This window comes from Monodelphis domestica, chromosome 6 (assembly GCF_027887165.1).
Source record: "Monodelphis domestica isolate mMonDom1 chromosome 6, mMonDom1.pri, whole genome shotgun sequence".
Classification (NCBI taxonomy): Eukaryota; Metazoa; Chordata; class Mammalia; order Didelphimorphia; family Didelphidae; genus Monodelphis; species Monodelphis domestica.
Window position 1 is genome coordinate 89,571,675 of NC_077232.1, and position 21,250 is coordinate 89,592,924.

The 21,250-nt window shown below is 36.0% G+C and overlaps 1 protein-coding gene across 2 annotated transcripts in view; it reads left to right on the plus strand.

Annotated features, from left to right (window-relative positions):
* The window catches only part of EVC2 (EvC ciliary complex subunit 2), a 209,632-nt gene that overhangs the window by 9,358 nt on the left and 179,024 nt on the right, over window positions 1-21,250 (plus strand). For both annotated transcript variants that reach the window (XM_007496745.3, XM_007496747.3), the window contains exons 2-5: window positions 2,480-2,534; window positions 12,195-12,361; window positions 15,759-15,824; window positions 20,728-20,914. In XM_007496745.3, the coding sequence (XP_007496807.3) occupies window positions 2,480-2,534; window positions 12,195-12,361; window positions 15,759-15,824; window positions 20,728-20,914 (475 nt within the window). The remainder of the gene's footprint in view (window positions 1-2,479; window positions 2,535-12,194; window positions 12,362-15,758; window positions 15,825-20,727; window positions 20,915-21,250) is intronic.

Below are 21,250 nucleotides of genomic sequence, written 5' to 3' on the forward strand. Positions count from 1 at the left end.
AAAGTAGATAGAGACTAAATAAATAAATAAGTCTTCCTGATGCCAGGCTCAGTGTTCTCTCTACTGAGCTACCAACCAGCCTTCTTTTGAGATAATTGAAAGTTTTAAAAGACAGTCTGGGAACTGGACATCACAGTGTATAAATCCCTGGATCTTGAGTCAGGAAGATCTGAATTCAATTCCTGCCTCAGACACTTGCAAACTTTGCGTGACCCTGGTTAAATCACTACACCTCTGTTTGCCTCAGTTTCCTCATATGTAGAATGGGTATAATAACATTTGTCTCCAAGGATTGTTGTGAGAATTGAGTATTTATTATAAACCATTTAAAAAATCTTAAAATACTCTATAAATGCTAGCTACATGTGTATCAGTTACATTCTGGAACTTTGGCTGTCTTCTTTCCTGTGCTTTCATCATGACTTAGTGTGAAACACACTGATTCCATCAGAAGAGCTGAAGTTTAGTCCCAGTTCAGAGATATCTTAGTCGATTACCATGACCATGTCCTTCTTTTACGCCTCATAGTCTCTTAAGCCTTGTCTCAGTTTCCTTATCTGTAAAATGGAAATATTATTATTTGCAGAATATATTAAAAGGGACTATTGTGCAGAAAACATCTTGTGAACCTAAAATCATCATATACATTTCTTTTGTTCTTCTAGTACACTCTTCTTACATTTTGACCTTAACATCTGCTCCAAAACTATAGCTTAAAAACATATGGACTTTGCCCTACACTAGGCCCCAGGGACTTTCTTTCTGTGTGACCCTGGACAAGTCACTTAACTCTATTTGACTCAGTTTCCTCATCTGTAAAATGAGGTAGAAATGGCAAACCATTCTAGTATCTTTGTCAAGAAAACCCCAAATGGCATCATGAAGAGTTGGACATAACTGAAATGACTGAATTCTGCTTTGGTCAGATTGCACCTGGGATGTTATGTTCTATTCTGGACAATACAATCTTTTAGGAAGGTTATAGAAAAAATAGAATGTGTCAAAAAATAGTGAAGGCCCTCAAAATGATTCATCCAGAGTAGGGAGATTAAGAAGGTGAGGGTCTGAGACTCAGGACAATTGAATGAAAGGACTGTTGATGTTGATTCTGAAGACTTGGGAAAGGGTCTCATCATAGTTGTCTTAAAGTATTTGCAGAGATTTCATGTGGAAAAAGGATTTGATTTAATCTCCTTGACCTCAGAGAACAGAATTATTTTAGAACAATGAGTGGAAGCGTTAGAAGTGAATTTTTGGTTCAGTGAGAGAAAAACTCCCAGATCATCAGCATTGATTCATATTCAAATGGGCTGGGAAGTAGTAGTGTTCATGGTGTTGGAGTTTTTCTGCTGAAGGATCACTTGCCAAGAATGTTGCAAAAGGGATGGCTGATTGACATTCATTAGACTAGATGATTGCTGAGGTCTGGTCCCATCATCCTTTCACTACATCCAGTCACTTTGTCATAAGTTTTATGTTATTATCTTCTGGAGTAAAGACCTTGACTGTCTTGTAAGCAGTACCAAGACATCTAAAGAAGATGTAGGACTTTATAAAAATTAGCATGATGTAGACTTTGCTTCATGCCTGCAATTCAAGTTCTAGATCAAAGCAGGAATCTCCTCTTATTTGAAACTTGGCATTCCTCTATCTTAGCCATAAATGGTGGTCATACAGGCTTTGTTGGAACATCTCAAATGATGAAGATCCTACTGAATCAGTCTGTTCCATTTTTAAACCACTTTAATAATTAGAACAGTACCTTCCTGTTCCCCCATCCCATACAATGAGCTGAAATCTGGCTCCCTGAAACTTCCAGTTATTGTTTTAAGTTGTGCCTTCTGAGGACCAACAGAACAACCAGAATCCCATCTTCTCCATGAAAGCCCTTTTGATCATTTGAAGACAATTCCTTTCTAAATCTCTTCTCTTCCCAGGCTTCATATCTCCACATTCTAACTGATTCTTGCTTCCCATATAACCAATGTTAATCTTGTGCTAAAATAATTGGTAAAAAGATTTAAGGTTTAAATAATTGTACATATAAATATACCCATATGAGTATATACATAATGTACATACTTAAAGCATATGTAATATATTTATAAAGTTAGTTGGGTGGTGGTTGTTCTTTGTACTCAAAGAGGGTCAGAATGGCATCACTAGCTGATATCTTTTAACTCAGACATAAATTGGATTTAAGTGAGGCAAAGTTATGCAGAGTTGTCAGCCTCGCTCTCTCTATTCTAGTCATTGAAGTTCAGTGGCAAGTCAAAAGTTGTGTGTGCATGTACACCTACGTATACTGAGTATAATGTGTATGTAGTATATATGCTTAACTTATCTATATGTGCTTTTAAGATTTGCATTATAAGGAAGCTAAATTAAATATGACCTACCTAGGAACATACCTTACAATGACTTCTTGTCAGTATAGTATATGTTTTAATTAATTCCTTTGTATTTTTGAAAACTTTAGGACCTCTCCTACAAGAAGTGGCTTCATATAGAGAACTACCATTACAACATAGCAGGTAACTTTTGATTTTGATTCTACTTTTAGTTGTTTTAAACTTAAAAAGAGAGTGAAGTTAACCTTGTCCTCCTCTTTTCTTCTTTTGACCTCCCCAACTCAAACATATCTTATTAGTTTCTATTTAATTCTTGCTACAGTTGAAGTAGCATTAGATTTGGAGTCAGGAACTTGGGATTCAAGTCTTCCTTCATGGCATTCCAGCATGTAATATAAGGAATGATTATTTCTGATAGGGAACTTGGGAAAATTTTAATGGAGGTGGTGGAATTTGGATAGCATCTATAAATAAGAATGAGTAAGGTTTAAGCAGGAAGGGCTTCCCAGAAAAGTCTTTCAGTAAGGAAAATGAGACATACAATAATATTACCTTGTAGTTTCAACTTAGTACCTCAAAGGAATCTGGGTAAGAAAGATGTCTCTCCTACTAATCCAATGGATTTCCTCAAATAAGTATGCAAATAACTGTGGAATAAGGGGTCCTCACTTGTGAATCTAATGGAAGGACCCATTATGGGTGTGTTGTTGAGATTATGATAGAAAGCGATAAATTAATCTATTTCCATTCCTATCCTCATTCCTTTAATCACTGATTTCTTTAGCCTCAAAGTTGGAAGTAGTCTTCAAGACATTATATTTCAATCTACACCAGAAGCAGGAATCTCCTTTGCAATATCTTGGCTTCCAATTTTCACCAGTCAATTTTAGGCAGCTAACTTTTGGTCAATCCTAGTAGAAAGTTCTCATATAAAACCAAAATCCTTTCTACAATTTCAATCCGTTGCTTCTTGTTCTGCCCTCTGGGGCCAAAGGAAATAAGTTCAATCTGTCTTCCACATGGCAGTCCTAATCTTCAACAAATTTTGTCCTGGTATTCAAAATTCATCTGATTTTCTCTCATTTATTCTCCTCAGAGTACATAAAATATCCAAAGCCAAGTGTTTCCAATTCTGAAAGAGCCTTGATTATGCTTAGAAAGTGTCACTGAAATAATGAGATACCTTTGAAACTATAAAACAGGTATTATTTTGTATGTAGTGTGTACTTTCTTCTTCAAGTATGTAAATTCTCTTTTCCCTCTTGTTTCTCCTTAGCCAATCTCTTTGAAAGCTTTAAATTAATATCCAATAACTCCAAATACTATGTTTTATAAAGTTTATTAATAAACACGTGAAGTAGAAGAACTAAAAGAACAAAAGTAAAAGCCTGAGTAAAAGCCATGTAAAGTGAAATTCTCCTGCCTGACACTCATCCCACCTCCACAAACTGCATTCCCTAGGAAAAGAGAGAGAGGGTGGAGCTACACTAAAAATATATCCTTCCTATGTTAGCTCGCAATGTGAGAAGGAACATGGGAAGCTTGGATTGAGAGTCATGGGGACTAAAATTCTAATTACACGTCTTTAAAAAAATTTTTTTAGCTCTAAAGTTACATGAAAATCCAGAAATTAGTATTTTATTTCTCAATAGTAAATGTGACCTAAGAATCTCTGAAGAAATGAATATACATGCTTTTTTCTTTTGAAAACAGGTTATAAATTAGAAAGGGGTAAAAAGGGGCACCACAGGAATAAAGTTAGAAAAGACCAAATCTTCTGCTCCAACTCATCATTTTAGGAGAAAGTCAAGGCCTAAAGAGGTTGTCATACAGTAGCAGAGTTAGAATTTTCTACATGCCATTCAGAGCATCTAAAGAGAAAAAAAAAGTGTTGAAATGGAAATCCCAAGAAGACTTTTCAATAAAATGTTGATGTGACTTTTGTGAAAAACAATTCCAATTCTATAACTAGTAGTTAAAATAATTCTGGAATGATCCATTAATTAATCAATCAAAATATTCATTAAGTATCTACCTATGCCAGGGAATATATTAGGTTCAGGAGAAACAAGTACAAAAAATGGAACATTCCCAATTTGCTAGAAGCTTACCTTCTAGAGGGGAAGACGAGAAATATATGATTATTGTATCATTATGTACTTTTAAAATATTTTTATGTATTTCTTTCAGTTATATACATAACATTATATATAATTATATATAAAATGTAATGCCTATTATATATAATTATATATAACATGCAATGTCTGTTATAATGAATAAAAATGTTATGTGTATATAATATCTGCATATTTTATATGTGTATATGCATGTATACATAATATATACAAAGCATAATAAGTATTGGTATATATGCTTATATGCATATACATAATATTAAGAAAATATGTAAACATATAAAAGTATTCAAATACAATATAATTTGCAGTACAGGAGGTCTTATTTGAATTGCACTTTAAAGTAAGAGGAGATATTCTCTGAAGAATAGGTGAGGCATGTGAAAGGGCATTTACAAAGGGTTAGAACTCTATAGGAAGAACATTATCATTGTCAAACTGGCCACGTCTGTGCTATGTAGACCATCTGCATCACTTATTCACTTCTCCAGATGCTACACTGTTCAGTCAGAATGGATTTCATGGCAACTCAACTCATTCTCATTCTTGAAGCCAGTTCACCAGATCACTAAAGGAGATCACCAAATCACTAAAGTAATTCGCTTTCCCTCCCCTCCCCTCTTTTCTTTCTCAAGCCAGAGAAGGCAGCAGAGAGTGGCAAGTCCTTAGGGAAAGCTTGACCTTTTTCAGAGTCTAGGTTGGCTGAAGAACAATATCCATTACTGGAACTTTTGGCCATTAGAGACAGTTTTCTCACTGACCTGGTAGGAATTACTCAGCAGAAGCCTTTTGTCAACCAACTGTTTCCAACTACCCCAACAGCTCTGCTGCTTCTACCTCTTTTGTCTTCATTGCCTTAAAATAAGACTCATAGGGACAAGTCATCTTTCCCTTAAAAGGTCACAACTTCCCAAATTTCCTTTTTCCAATTCGTTATCAGCTCCTTTTTAATCTTAACTATCTTTAAGTGATTTGGATGCATTTTCATTTTCTCACTTTTAACTTCTTTAGTCAAAAAACATATATATGAAAATTAGGAGAAGTTCTCATCCTGCCTTAGCTTTGAAATCTCAGACAAGGCATTCAGTCTCTCTGGTATCCCTAAAATTATGTTTCTGCCCAGTCACATTTCTGCTATTTTTAATAAAAGGTCTCTTGATAACATTAAAATCTTCCCATACAAGTGAAGCATCACTCTATATTGTTAACAAAGAGAGCCAGGTCCTCAAATCTACATTACAAATAATTTTTTTTCTCCCACACTGTCCAAACTCCATCTAAAAATTGTTTCTTAAAATATTCATATTTTAGTAGATGATATTAAAACAAAGGTCTTTTTCCTACTTGAATTCCACAAAAATGCTCCTTCCTAACAGCAAGTATGTCTTACATTCTTTGACAGTCTCTTCCTTTACACAGAAATACTTTTGCTGACCCTTTCATCATTAAGCTCTCCTTCTGAAAAAGAACTTAAAGGAACAGCCTGCTTTACAAAAGATTGTGTAGGAATGCAGCAGGCAGAGAGACCACTGTTGAGGAAATGAGGAAGCCTGTCTTTTGCTCCTCTCTCAGGCTTAAGAAAGGAAAAGGCTGTAGAGGTGTGTGTGTGTGGGGGGGGAGGTGGGCAGTGAATTACAATTGCTTTAGTGATTTGGTGAACTGGTTAAAAGAATGAAGATGAGTTGTGTGTCTCTGTAAACTTCATTCTGATTGAACTGTGCAGCATCCAGATAAAGTGAATTACTAGTTGATCATGCTGGTCTATGTAGCTCAGACATGGCCAGTTTGATGAAAAAGGCTTAAAGAACATGTAGAACTTGATATGTCACTTCCTATCATTGAGTAGCTATGAAAATTAAAGGGATCAGACTAATAGATTTCCAAGTTCCCTTTCAAACTCATGGTTTTATGGTGCTATGATTCAATATTCAAGCAGAGCAATGTTGACTTTTTCTTAGCAACCAATAGTTTCACTTTTATTAGAATTTTTTTAAAAGACAAATTTAAAGTATATTATCTAGTTTTATATCTTTTTATATCTTCTTTTTAATTGAATAAAATTAAATAAACAGTGAAAGGTATATTTTAAAAGTGTTCTTTCATACTCTGTCAATATGAAGGATATTTATTTGTTATCTATTATATGTGGGCAATAAAGATTTATTCAGTCATTCAGTCAACTGGCATTTATTAAGGGTATGCTATGTGCCAAGGAGAAGCTAGAAGGTTCAGTGGATAGAGTGCTGGACCTGGAGTCAGGAAGACTCATCATCTTGAATTCAAATCTAGCCTTAGACACTTACTAGCTGTATGATCTTGGACAAACTACTTAACCTTTTTTTGACTCAGTTTCCTCATCTATAAAATGAGCTGGAAAAGGAAATGGCAGACTATTCCAATATTTTTTGCCAAAATAACCCATAAAAAAGTGTGTAAAAAGTCAGACGAAAGTGAGACAACTGAATAATAACAAAAAATGTGCCAGGTACAGTGCTAAGTGAGGGTCATCAAAAGAAAGGTAAAAACGTAGTCATTGTCTCAAAGAACTTTAAAAGTTCAAAGTGGATAGAAACATGCAAATGACTATATACAAACAAGCTACCACCAGAAAAAAAAATTGGAGGACATAAGATTATGAAGGACTGTGAAAGACATCTTGCAGAAGGGATTTCATGTGAAACTTGGTGAAACTCAGGAAAGCTAAAAGTTAAAGATGAGCAGAGAGAACATTTTTGGCTTGGGGGGAGCTCAGACCCAGGAGTTGGAAGAAGAACTTTTGAGTAAGCATGTGGAGGCTGGCATTTCTGGACTGTAGAGAATATGGAGGGAAATATGGTGTAAAAAAGACTGGAATAATAGGAAGGAGCCAGGTTTATGGAGGGCTTTGGAAGCCAAATAGAGGATTATATATTTGATCCTGGAGATTATAGGGAGCCACTGGAGCATTGTGAGTGTGTATGTTATATGGTCAGATCCATGCTTTAGGGAGAGCAATCTGAAGGATGAATGGAGTCTGAATTGGAATTAGGCACAGAGAACAGTCGGCAGGCTAGTGCAATAACCCAGGTTTGAGAGGAATGAACCTTGGTCCCTTCAGGACCGTCAGGTCATCATAATATGGTTAAATTCCCATCTTTCCACAAAAGACTGGACATTTTAAAAAATGAATTGCAGCATACAGAAACAGTGTCTCTTTGTGGATGCAGAACTCCTAAGCAAGATACAATGCTAAGATAAGAGTGCTATCCTCAGAGAGCACAAAGGGAGATAATATAGCAATACAGAGAAGTAAAATCCTTCATATTTCATGATAATGGCAAAAGATAGCTACAAAGTAAGAACTATGAGCTTTCTCTTAGGAAAAAACTTATCCAGAGTCTAACAATCAGGAAAGGCTTTTTGGAGGAGGTAACATTTGAGTTGGAGTTCAAAGAATAGGTAGGAAAGGACAATGAAGAAAGGCAGGAGGGAAGCTTAGAACCACTGTTAGGAGTCTGCTCTGAGCTATTTTATCATTTGACAGGTATTTTTCTAGAACTTTTTTTCCCTTATTGAAATACAATTTTCTCTTCTCCTTTATTTATGCTACCAGCCATTCCCCATATGGAATGTTTCTTCTGCAGGAAAGCCCCAGATAGCAGCATATTAATAATAGTACCACCATTTTCATTAAAAGTAGCAGATTTTGGCTCAGTCAGGTCTGGAGATGGAATGTTCTGGGTTCAGATTTGGCCTCAGAAACTTCCTTGCTATTTGATCCTGCCCAAGTCACTTAACCTCAACTGCCAAGCCCTTTCCACTCTTCTGCCATGGAATCAATTCTTATTTTTAATTCTTAGACAAAAAGTAAGGGTTTAAAAAAAGGTGACATGTAGAAGAACATTCACTTATTGGAACCTTCCAATCCTTTACCCCCTTCATACCCTTTTACTCAATGTTAGTATTTCTGGTTATTGTATTTGAACCTTTTGCTGAACAAAATGATAATATATTTTTCCTCAAGTCAAAAAATAATGATAGGATGTCCCCCATTTTTCCTAAACAACCATGAGATGATCTCACTGAATTTTGGCTTCTTATTTGTTTATATTATCATTTGATCCAGTCTATAAATTAAAGACTTTATATTCTTTCTGCCATCTTTGTTATATGACTTTCCTAGCACCATGTGTGTGTGTGTGTGTGTTTTATAGGGATGTTTTGTGCTGTACGTCACTGTCATTTCTTTGACCTACCCCTCTGAAGTTTCCTTTTTTTAAGAATAGTTAAGCAAAAGTGATAAAGTGATTGCATCTGGCAGCATATGCATCATTCCTTTCCATAGCCCCCCACCTCTCTAATTAGCAGAGAAAAATGTGTTTCTTCACTGCTTCTTTTAAATCAGTACCCTATGTCTTTGCCTGTGATAAACTGGCTTTGTAATATCTGCCACCCAGACCTCCTGAGAGTGTCATTTGTCATACTATCATGTAAGAAGATTAATGGTAGCTAATCTTACAGCCGTCCTGTAAGGTAGGAAGTATGCTATTGTTAGATCTAATGTCCCCCTGTATAGTTGTAGCCCCAGGGATGCAGGCTGACTTGTCTGGGTTATTCCTCCACTCAGAATACATTTTTCCTACTCTCTCTACCCCCCCCCCCCCCAGAGATTAGGTTGTTATTCTGGGTCCAATTCAGCGTCATCAACAAGCAATTTCAGATTCTCATTTATCCTTTTCTTGCCCTTGTCCCTTGTGTCCCAGAAAATATCTTGGTCACCTTAGAGGACCTTAATATCAAATTCCTTTAGTAGATTATAAATTTATTATTATTATTATTTTAATTATTAATAATATATATTATATAAAATATATAAATATAAATAAATGAAATTATAGATTTATACATAATATATTTATTTAATATGTTTTATTTTCTGTTTAGTTCTACCTGAAATTTTATTTTCCTGAAAGGATGAGTTTTTAGTCAATTAGTGTCATTATAAGTGCTAATACTTCTGACTGTATACGTAGTGTAGCCCATTGTCCCAACCTTATGTTGATAATTATTATGCCATGCTACAGATTATGAAATGGAGGCAGATTTCACTCTGTAGCTCAGAGGAATGTTGCCTAGCTCCCACAGCTACTAAAGTGGTAGTGCCAGAAATTGAACCTCAGGGTATCTTATTCCAAGGTCAGTGTTCTTTCTACTACACCTACCACTATTCCAAACATTCCTCAGAGCTCTCATACTTCCCTCCTCTCTTCTTTCTCTTAGCTAAAGAGCTCATCTTTCTCCTTCCTGAGATAGTTGAAACCAATCTGTTTTTAGCAACCTCTTTCCCATTCTCTTCATTTCAATCCCCCCTCAGCATCACCCCAAACCCACCTCCACCATCACGTCCGTCGGACTCTGACGACGTGATTCTGCTTCTCCTTACCCGTGCCCGTCCCACTGTCTATATGTTGTACAGTAGATTTCTGCCTCAATTATGCCCCTTCCCTTTCAAAACGTTAACCTTTCCTTATCTACTGGTCCTTCTCTGCTGCCTTCAGATATACCAAAACTCTCCCATGCTTAAACCCCTCTCCCAGTTATCATCCTACATCTTTGCTACATTTATCAGTCAAACTTCTAAAAGATACCCATCCATTCTTAAGCATCTCTTCTTTTTCTCCTCTTGTTTGCTTCTCCATTCATTGCAGTCTGGCTTCTGAACTCATCACTACATGGAAAGTGTTCTTTCCAAAGTCTCCATTGATCTTTTCTAAGTATTCAGCCTTCTCAGCCTACCTTTTTCTGCATGTCCTACTGACTATCCTCCTCTCTGGGGTATGTGCTCCTCTGTGCTTTCACGATACTGCTGTCTCCTCCTCTCATCTGTTTGGTTGCTTTTTCTCCATCTCCTTTTCTGACGCATGTCTCATAGCACATGCCCTAACTATGGATGTGGGGCAGCTAGGGGGTACAGTCAACAGAGCACCAGGTTCATCTTCCTGAAATCAAATCTGGCCTCAGACACTTGCTGGAGAGGTGACCCTGGGCAGATCACTTAACTCTGCCTCAGTTTCCTCATCTGCAAAATAAAGCTGGAGGCCAAAATGGTAAATCATTCCATTATCTTTGCCAAGAAAAACCCAGATGGGGTCACAAACAGTTAAAACAATTGAACAACAACAAACTAAAAATATTCCCCAAGGTTCTGTGTTAGGATTTTTTCTCTTTTCTTTCTCTATGATCTTTCAGTGACTTCATTAGCCCTCAGAAATTTAGCTATTAGCTCCATGCAGATGAAGTACAAATCTGTGTAACTAGTTATAGCATGTCCCCTGAGCTTCGGGCTCATATCACTGATTGCCTCTTAGATAATTCAAACTGGAGGTCTCAGAGACATCTCAAACTCAACTTGTATAAAACCAAACTTACATTTCCCTCCAAACCTTTCCCGAACCTAGGCTGAAGGTCACTGCCTCAGTAGAGTATGAACCTGCCTTCCTGTCCCTTCTCTTCCTTTGCCAATGGGTGGGTAAAGTTGGAGCCAGCTACTTTTTTGCCCCAGAATGGTTGGGTAGGGCTTGGGGCAGGGTTGCTGGCAGGTCCTGCAGCCACAAGAGTAAAATTATCAAGTGGATTCCAGACTGGACAACCTAGATCCAGTTACGCATCATAAGGAACCTTCTTAGTTGTTGTTTTTTTTTCATTTCTTAGTTTGTGGAAACAGTTATAATTGCTTCATCATTGGCATAGAATTTCCCTTTTGGGGATATTTTTCAGAGTACCTAAAGATTGGATAAAATGTCCAGTCCTCACTCTTGACTACATAACCCCCAGAATTCTGACTGGTTGATTTGAGATATATCCCCTTCCCACCATGATTTAATATGATATACAGATTAATATAAATATCTGGCCAGGTGAGGGGCAGCTAAGTGGTTCATTGGCTAGAGAGCCAGGCCTAGAGATAAGGGGTCCTGGGTTCAGATCTGGCCTCAGACACTTCCTAGCTCTATGACCCTTTGCAACCCACTTTACCCCAGTTGTCTAGCACTTTCCTCTCTTCTGTCTTAGAAATGACACTTAGTATTTATTCTAATATATAAAGTAAAATTAAAAAATAAGCACAGAATGGGCATACTGTGCTCCCCTGCTTTTCCTGGTCCCTATTTTCACCCTTTTTATAGCCACAGTACAAACAACTTACTTATCAAGCCACTGCTCAGTTATGGATGCCACCTAAATATTAGTGGCTAAGGCACAGAAAGAACTAAATGGATGATTATAGGGTAAGTCAATCCCAGGTATCATGAATAGATCAAATAATTGTAACTATAAGAAGAGGTAAAAATCCTTTGGATTCAGTCTTTGTATGCTTCCTTGCCTCCTTTTAGTGAAGGAAGCCTAATATGTGGCTTTAAACTAAGACCAATCATTATTTTATTGACTTATTTCAGTTTGGGAATAGCTTTGCCATTTACAACCTACAAGAGTGAATGTGTCTATCGCCTGAGTTTTCTATTACCATCATCTGCAGAATGGCAATAATAATACTTAAATTCTCTCCCTTTAGGGGTTGTTGTGGAAAGAAGCACTTTGTAAAAACTCAAAGACCTCTAGGAAAAGGAATCATTGCTAGCTCTAGTTTGGGCTAATGCACTGCTTGAATTTAGTTTACCACCATATCCTTTTAATTCATGCTATGACTCATGTGTGGTTGAAATTTTAGCTGAAGTATCACTTGGAAAGGAAAATGGCAGAAGAACTGGAGATTCTGACCTGTTCTTGACTTCAGCAGCCTCAGATGAACCTTGGCGTCATTCATTATTTTCTCTAATAAGTTCCTGGACCAAGAAGACTTTATTCAAAAGGGATTCTTCTATCACACACCACCTGGTCAGTGAATCACTTGACATATTAAAACTGGCTATTTTTACTTCATTGATACTTTCACATCGTGCAGAAATATATTACAAAAAAATAAATCTATGAATGGCAAGCCTCTAGTAATGTGTAATGCACAATCAGACATCAAAGGGTCTTCTAGTAGATACAGAGAAACAGATTCATCCTGGTTAAGGAATTTGCCTGGCAATTAGAGCACTCCAAGACGAAGTAGAGGAGAGAATATTGTTTAGAGGAAGTCAGAAGGGTTCTTTATGAACCCAGAAATGGGTTCATAAAGAGTCAGACATAACTGAAAAACCTCTGAACAAAAACCAAAAGCAAAACTCAGTGTATTAAACTTCATGTTTTCTAGGGACCTTTTTTGGACTTTCAGACAAACTATGTGTCTAGGAATTTTCAATTCTTAATAGGGTTTTGGGGTAGATACCCTAAATGATGAGAATATTTCGAATAAAAAACCTGATTATAGGAGAGGATAGTTAATCAATGAATATTGACTTGTGTGGTTAATTTTGAAGGCAGGACCTGAGAAAATTGATGGCTATAAGACTTATAACACTCCCACTCATGGAGTACCTTAGAAACCATTTAAAATATTTTTCTATTTTAATTTTTTTTCTGAATGATAAAATGCCAACAAAGATGAACATGTCCACATATAAAGAATTAAAAGTATTAAATATGAAACTGCAAATTTCATTATAAAATGTATGTTTTTGTTTCTTTTAAAGGTTATCCTAAACACATTATTTCCAAAAAATTTTCATACTTGTCTCTATGTCCCTCTGATATTCTTTTCTGTACAATAAAAAATGGCTCATTATATGCCTTTCCTTCCTTCCTTCCTTCCTTCCTTCCTTCCTTCCTTCCTTCCTTCCTTCCTTCCTTCCTTCCTTCCTTCCATCCTTCCTTCCTTCCTTCCTTCCTCCCTCCCTCCCTCCCTCCCTCCCTCCCTCCCTTCCTTCCTTCCTTCCTTCCTTCCTTCCTTCCTTCCTTCCTTCCTTCCTTCCTTCCTTCCTTCCTTCCTTCCTCCCTCCCTCCCTCCCTCCCTCCCTCCCTCCCTTCCTTCCTTCCTTCCTTCCTTCCTTCCTTCCTTCCTTCCTTCCTTCCTTCCTTCCTTCCTTCCTTCCTTCCTTCCTTCCTTCCTTCTTTCCTTTCTTCAATCACTATTATTAGTTTTCTCCTCAATTCTCTCCCCTTACCCAATAAAAATAAACCTCTCACAGAAGGTTTACATAGGCATGTAAAACAAATATACAATTGACTAAGTACATAGAAAAGTATCTTATGCTGTACCTCTGATCTATTACCATACTTTCCAGAGGTGTGAAGTATGTTTCATATTAATCCTTTGAAGTCATAGGTGGCCATTGCATTGATCAAAATTCTTAATGTCTTTCAGAGTTCTTTTTCTTTAAAACATCATAGCTATTACATCCCTGATTCTAGTTATTTCATTTTGTATTTGTTCATATAAATCTTCCCAATTCTTCTTATCCAAACCTTTCATCATTTTAACCTCACAAAAATATAACAAATTTAGATAGCATAATTTTTCAGTGATTCCCCAATAGATGTGTCACCATCTATCCCTTTACTTTTCAGATAAAGAAACTGAGATTTAGGGACATTAAATGAGTTGCTCAATTTCCACAGGTGGTATGTTACATAAAGAGAATTTGAAGCCACAACCTTTAACCTCAAATCCAGTGTTTTTCCTAGTGTACCAAACTGAAAAGAATAGAGAATACACCTGGACAGTGAAATACCAAGTATTATGAGCATTTTCCAAGACACTCTATGTGGGCAGTTTTGCCTACAGGGAAATATTCAAGTTGGGAGGAAGTGACAGATGATTAGTTGGGACCAGTGCATCTGAATTGCTGGGAGGCTAGACAAACAGCATAACAACAACAATAGCAACAACATCAATGACAAAAACAATGGCAATGTACTATTTCAGTGTTACTCACATTCATCACAACAGTCTTGAGAGGTTGGTAGTAGAAAACATAAGCCCTGTTTTATAGATGGGCAAACTGATGCTTATTGAAGGGAAGAGAGTTGCTCTGTAATGTCCCAAGAAAGTAGTATAAGATACTTCTATCTAAGAAAGCTTTTCCTTTAGTATTAGTGACCTATAAATATTCAGGTAGTATCTATACTCATGCCAAAACAAAAGCAAAGAACAAAGGACCATCAAACTGTTTCCTATAGGTCATATTTTTCAGGCTTTCCATATTATATATATATATATATATATATATATATATATATATATATATATATCATAACTATGCAAATGTATTTCTTAAAGAGATTATAGTGATAATAATGATAACTCACATTTAGAAAATGCTTCAAGGTTTATAAAATGCTTCCCCTGGGGTCTTTATCTTTGAATAAATCCTTCTATGTTTGCTCTCTGTCTTTAATTTTATCTTCTCATTATATAACATTTTAGAATTTACAAGTGCCTACTCTATTATTATACATATTTTAGGCATCTGGAATTTAGGCGAAACATTAAGAGTATCCCAGTATAGCAGAAAAGGCAATAGATTTAGTCAGAATATGGAGAAGTATTAGAACTGAGATTCGTTTGGCATCAAAAATCCATGAGTGAGGGAAAACCTTCTATATATATCTGTTGGAATTTTTCTGTATTGTAGAATTTTAAATAGAAATCTAGAGCAAGCTAGGTTTAGGGACTGCTAGATAGCATAGAGGATGACAGAGTATGAACTGAAGTCAGGAAAACCTGAGTCCAAATCTGGCCTCAGACATTTCCTCATTGTGTGACCTTGGACAAGTCACTCAACTATGCCTCAGTTTCCTCATCTATAAAATAAGCTGGAGAGGGAAATGGCCAAGCACTTTGGCATCTTTGCCAAGGAAACCCCAAATGGGGTCATGAAGAGTTAGATATGACTGAAAAATGACTGAACAACAAAAGGACAATAAAATGTTAAATGATTTGCCTGAAGTCACACAGCTAGTATGTGTCTACAGGATATGAACTCATCTCTTTTTGATTTTGAGACCAATTGAATACTTTCAGGATACCAAAGTTCAAAAGGTGTCTTCGCTACTTACTGTTTGAATAATGTTGATCACATTATTTTGTCTCTCTTGCATAAAATTAAAGGCTTGAATAGAATGATCTCTGAGGTCCTTTTTGATTCTAAGTTTAGTTGTTTGTTTAGAAATCATGCAGCAAAAGTGACAAAGTCATCAGAAAGATAACAAAAACAAAAAAGTAGGTATTCAGTTTACAGAGTTCATTTGTCTTCATGTCACTACTTTTCCTTTTCATCTATGCCAGAATACTATTTGATAAAGAACATGCAAGTTGGAATGGATTTCTTTGTCTTTTTTTTTTCAGCATGAAGATGTTTCTAGAGTTTCTGTGTCTTCTGATTATGGAATAATTTTCCAGAAATGTGCAATGGTAAGTTTTTATGTTCAAGGAAAAATTGTATTTCATTCCGATAAATGATGTTGATTTTGAATATTAAGGATAGATCACACTATTTGAATACATGTTGTCAAATACAGGAGTAATGAATGATTTAATATTCTTTTACAGTTAATACTTGGAAACATTCACAATTTGATTGAATAGCTATTCCTTCCACTACTGAAAAGCCTAACTTCTCTCTGACTATGTAGACAACATACTCAGATAGAAGGAAAGAAGGAAGAAAGCAAGGAAGGAAAGAAGGAAGGAAGGGAGGGAGGGAAGGAGAGGGAAGAGAGAGAGAGAGAGAGAGAGAGAGAGAGAGAGAGAGAGAGAGAGAGAGAGAGAGAGAGAGAGAGAGAGAGAAAGGAAGAAAGAGAGAAAGAAAGAAAGAAAGAAAGAAAGAAAGAAAGAAAGAAAGAAAGAAAGAAAGAAAGAAAGAAAGAAAGAAAGAAAGAAAGAAAGAAAGAAAGAAAGAAAGAAAGAAAGAAAGAAAGAAAGAAAGAAAGAAAGAAAGAAAGAAAGAAAGAAAGAAAGAAAGAAAGAAAGGAAGAAAGAAAGAAAGAAAGAAAGAAAGAAAGAAAGGAAGGAAGAAAGAAAGAAAGAAAGAGAGAGAAGTAAGAAAAGAAAATTACCTTTGATTTTAGAATCAATACTTTATTCAATCTGTATTGTACATATAAGATTATTTCTCAGTTCTTCCCTCCATAGATCCTCTACCAAACTGTTTTTGGAATAAATTATTCCCTGATATTGCCATATTCATATTATAAATCACATCCTACCAAGTCTTAATTGTAACAAAAACTTTCAAAAATTTTCTGCAGTGTCTGATATATTCAACAAGGGATTCCTGCATTGGTTGAGAGATTAGATATGATGATCTCTACAGTATTTTCCAAGTCTAAAATTCTATAAAACTATATATTATGTTATGCTGATATATATTTGCATATATACATATGTGTGTACATACCTACATACATAAGTATCTCTGTGTGTACATATGTATAGAATATGTGAAATACATCAAAATATAGATAGAGAGAGTATATGAAGGGCAATGTGGCTTCTATTTGTTTAAAAGATCTTTTATGGATAAAATCTTCTAGAAAGGTCCTCTAGAAAGGTTCACAGTAGTTTCAACACGTATTACATCTTCCTAGAGCTTTTTTGAATTTCTATATTTTGTCCACACACATACACACATCCATCCAATAATCTATTTACTAAAATATTGCTAAAGGATCACGAGTCTTGAATTCATGAACCACAACCAGTCTTTACTACATGCCAGGTCCTGTGCTAAATGCTGACCATACAAATACAAGCAATGGTTCGTGCCCTTCAGTGAGTTACATTTTAATAGAAAAGGAACAACATATAGAGTTGGAAGTAATAAAAACCCTACATTTCCTATGTAAATAGTGTTCCTAATCCTTTGGTTGCAATAATCTCTTAAAAAAATGAGAGAAAACAAAAATATTTGCAACTATTTTTAAGTTTTCATCATCTATATCCTCCTCTGAAACAGGGACTCCATAGTATATCATCCATATAATGCTGCTAATTTTTTATCCTCTATTAGTGTTCACCCAAATGCTTTCCCTCATTCTTTTAAGATATGACTATTATTATGAAATCCTGTTGTATTAGGTTAAATGAAAATTTCTCTTAGAATTCCAGAATTAATAGAATAGAATCAGAGAGTGCTTATACATGTAAATTAGGTTCAGTTAGGTGCTTTAAAGGAAAGAGCTTCCAATTTGACATCCAATTAATATTTTTTTTGTTTTATCTTTTCTGTCTTTTAAAAATATTTTAAATATAGCTGAGCAGATGCTTTGTTACCATCAGACAAGTTAGCCATATGGGCATTCTCTTGTCACTTGGCTGGAAAACAACCTTGAAGTTTTTTATGTTATTCTAGAAAACTTCCATTTTTATTAATTTCTGAATTTATGAAAGAATCATAACTATTTTGCCCCAAATGTATATTTTATATACAGATTTTATATATAGATTTTATATACAGATATTTTCTAAGCTCTGTTAATTAAATTTTCTCTCAAAAAGGATTTGAGGGGAAAAAAAGGGACTTGAGGAGTCCCTTTCTTGCCACTATCATAGATCATTTATCAAGTATCCAGTGGAGTTTTTTGTTTTGGTTAGGGATATATGTATTTACCCTTTCCTTTACTAGAACTCCTACATCCTCATCCTCATATTCTCTTGAGGATTAGTGGCAGATATTTTATCTTCAGTATTCTAAGTTTTGTACCAGATTTAAAGGAATGTCCTCTTTTATAATAATAGGACCAAGCCCATTAAAAGACAACAACAACAAAAAGCTACCTCTCCAGTCCAATCACATGGAGTTCCACTGGCACCAAACCAATTTTCTGCCACCTTTTTCTGATCACTATAATTCTGGCAGGAGCTAAGTGCTCCCTCCAAAATAGCTAGAAGGTAATGAGATGTCAATTTTTAAAAATAACAATATTAGGATTCTTTCCAAAGCTCTTCATCACAATGGATTGCTTTCACTGTATGAAACTTGAATTTCTTTTGCAATTACCAAGTCAGATGATCATTAGAACAAAAGTTTACAGCTGGAATGAGACTTGGAGGTCACAAAGTACAACTACCGGTAGTCATCATTCATAAAGCTAATTTAAATATATCATGATTAGTTCTTGCACCATCATCTTCACCAACATCTGATCTATGCATATAGCCTTTAATAAATTTCTAATATAAAATTTCACTAATTTCTCCCAATTACTCAAAGTTTCTTCCATTGTTACTTAAGTTGCAGAAACTAGAGTCAACCTGGAAAAGCTCTATGTATTGGCCCAACAATGACTGTGGATCTCTCTTATATGGACCTTTCAGGTCCTACCAGCTCGAAATCTGTGGTTCTTTGACCATTAATTGCTTTGTCTCTCAATGACCCAGACAACTCTCTAACAATATAACTGGGTAGAGTAGAAGGGGACAAACATTATGCACCTACTATTGTAAAGGATAATTTTAGCGTTGTGATCTAAACTATATTAATTATTTGGTTGCCATGGATATCCCAAATAAAAAAATATACCCAAGTCAACTGGAAATATATGGTGATTTAATTAATATAGTGAAAAGAAATTAAGAAGAAGGAAGAAGGAAAGGGTGTAGGATTTCTCCTGCCTCGCTTGTGCCAGGAGGAAGATTAGAGGCTCTAGGAAGGCAAGGCGTTGGAGAGTAAAGGAGGAAGGAATCAAGCTGAACTCTAAAAGGGCTCTGCCAAGATGCCTGAACCTGAATTAGCTCAAGGGAAAACTCATCACCAAACCCAAACAAATAGCTACCACCATGCCAAGATGTTGGGACCCTTAGCAAGCTGCCAGTCAGAGCCGCCTCTCCGGGGAAAGAGAGCGAAGAGAGGAAGCCGTGTGCCCTATATAGATGGTTTTATGTCACTTTCCTATGTCTCATCTGTACCAGTGTTAGCTTAGCTTGACTTAGGACAGCCCAGGGGGTCTGTCAGCTGTTTCTACACATGTCTGTTGAAGGCCATCTTCTTAGATACTTAATCCTTGAGTATGGGTGCAGACATTCCTGACCTTGTTAAACTAAGTAGGGTGGAGCAATGTAGAATTCCCAAGACCTGATTCTATTCAACCAACTATCTCATTTGTTACAAATCAGGAAATAGCTCAATCAAATCTTCTAAAGTATGGTAGGAGTAGGGTGGAATAGTTTTAAAATTCACACTATGTGCTTTACACATATTGTCTTATTTGAATTAATCATGAATTATAAATCAATATTCTTGGAAATGACTTTCTAGGTTGGAAAGCCTGTTCTTGATTGAATGCTAGTGCTGAATTTGGAGTGAAGAAGCAAAAGTTATAATTCTAGTTTGGTTGCTTACTATGTTGTGACTTTGGGCAAGTCATATCCTCTCTGGTCCTCTTCCATAGAACAAAGAGGTTGGACTAAATAAGGAAACTAAGATTCAGCCTTTTAAAACTGAGGGCAGGAGGAGGAAGCTAAGATTCAGCCTTAATGACTTAGTATCTAAGGATCATACAATTAGTGTTGGAGGTAGGATTCTAAGTTCTCTTCTCATTCTAAAGCTATGATAATTTGGATGGTGTAATTAAATTATTTCTTTATCGCTTGATGATTTACAAAGATTTCTTCTCATAAAATTCCAGTGAGGTTTAGAATGTAGGTATCATTCTGATATTCCAGATGAAGAAACAGGCTCACAAAGGTAGTGATTTGTTCAGAAGTACACTGAGAATATGATATCCAACTCTTGAATTCAGATCCTTGCCTCTCAATGTTCAGGGCTTTTGCCACTATGCTGAGATGTCATTCTTCTTAAATATAATAGAGAAATAAATGAATGTGATGGAGAGAATCGGCAATGAAATGTGTATTTATGGAGGTCTTCAAATGGCAAATGAAAATGATAACATCACTTCATTCATAATTTATGAAGAAATCTCATGTTAATAGCATACCCCTTGTGCTTATGCTGATTTTCTGAGTCTGCCAAACTCTGATTACGATATTATACTTTGAGACTTCTCCACCAGGCTGTAACTCAGGTTCATGGATTCCTAATTGCACTCACAGCTAACATTTCTCTGCAAAATCTGTTATACTGCATTTCAAAATAGAGCGTTTCGATCATGGTGTCTCCAGGCAACAGCCCGACATGCATGAGTTCAGAATCTCCTTGGGAGTTTCAAATCAAACTGAGCCTGACAAATCTTCAGAACACTGAAGACACCACAGCACTTTCCTTGTGTGAAGATTTCACTTGCACTGGTGAAGCTTTGCACATTTTGAAACTCTTGGGAAAAACTGCATTGATTTCTCCTCCTTTTTGTCATAGGTGTCCCAGCAGAGTGAGGCTGAGACTGCCTCCGTGAGACTTCTCATTAATAATACCAAGACGCCATCTGCAGCCAATCTCTCTGATCTTGTCTTGCTAGACAATATTACAGGTCTCACTCTACTGGAATCCTCTGGAAATAAGACTTCAGAAGGATTTCAGGTATTCAGAAAGAAATTTCTCCAAGGTAACTTTCATGTATGTTAAATGAATACAGTAAAACCCTGACTGTCGTTGTTGTTCAGTTGTTCCTTCATAACCAACTCTTTGTGATCCCATTTGGGGTCCTCTTGGCAAAGAGATTGGAGTGGTTTGTCACTTCCTTCTTCAGATCATTTTACAGATGAGGAAACTGAGGCAAACAGGGTTAATTTGTCCTGAGTCTCACAGGTCAAATTTGAACTCAGCAAGATTAGTTTCCATGATTTTGGACCTGGCAGTCTATCCATTATGCCAACTGGCTGCCCATTAATTATAAAGAGAAACAGTGTGATACAGAATAAAAGGAAATGATTGACTTAAG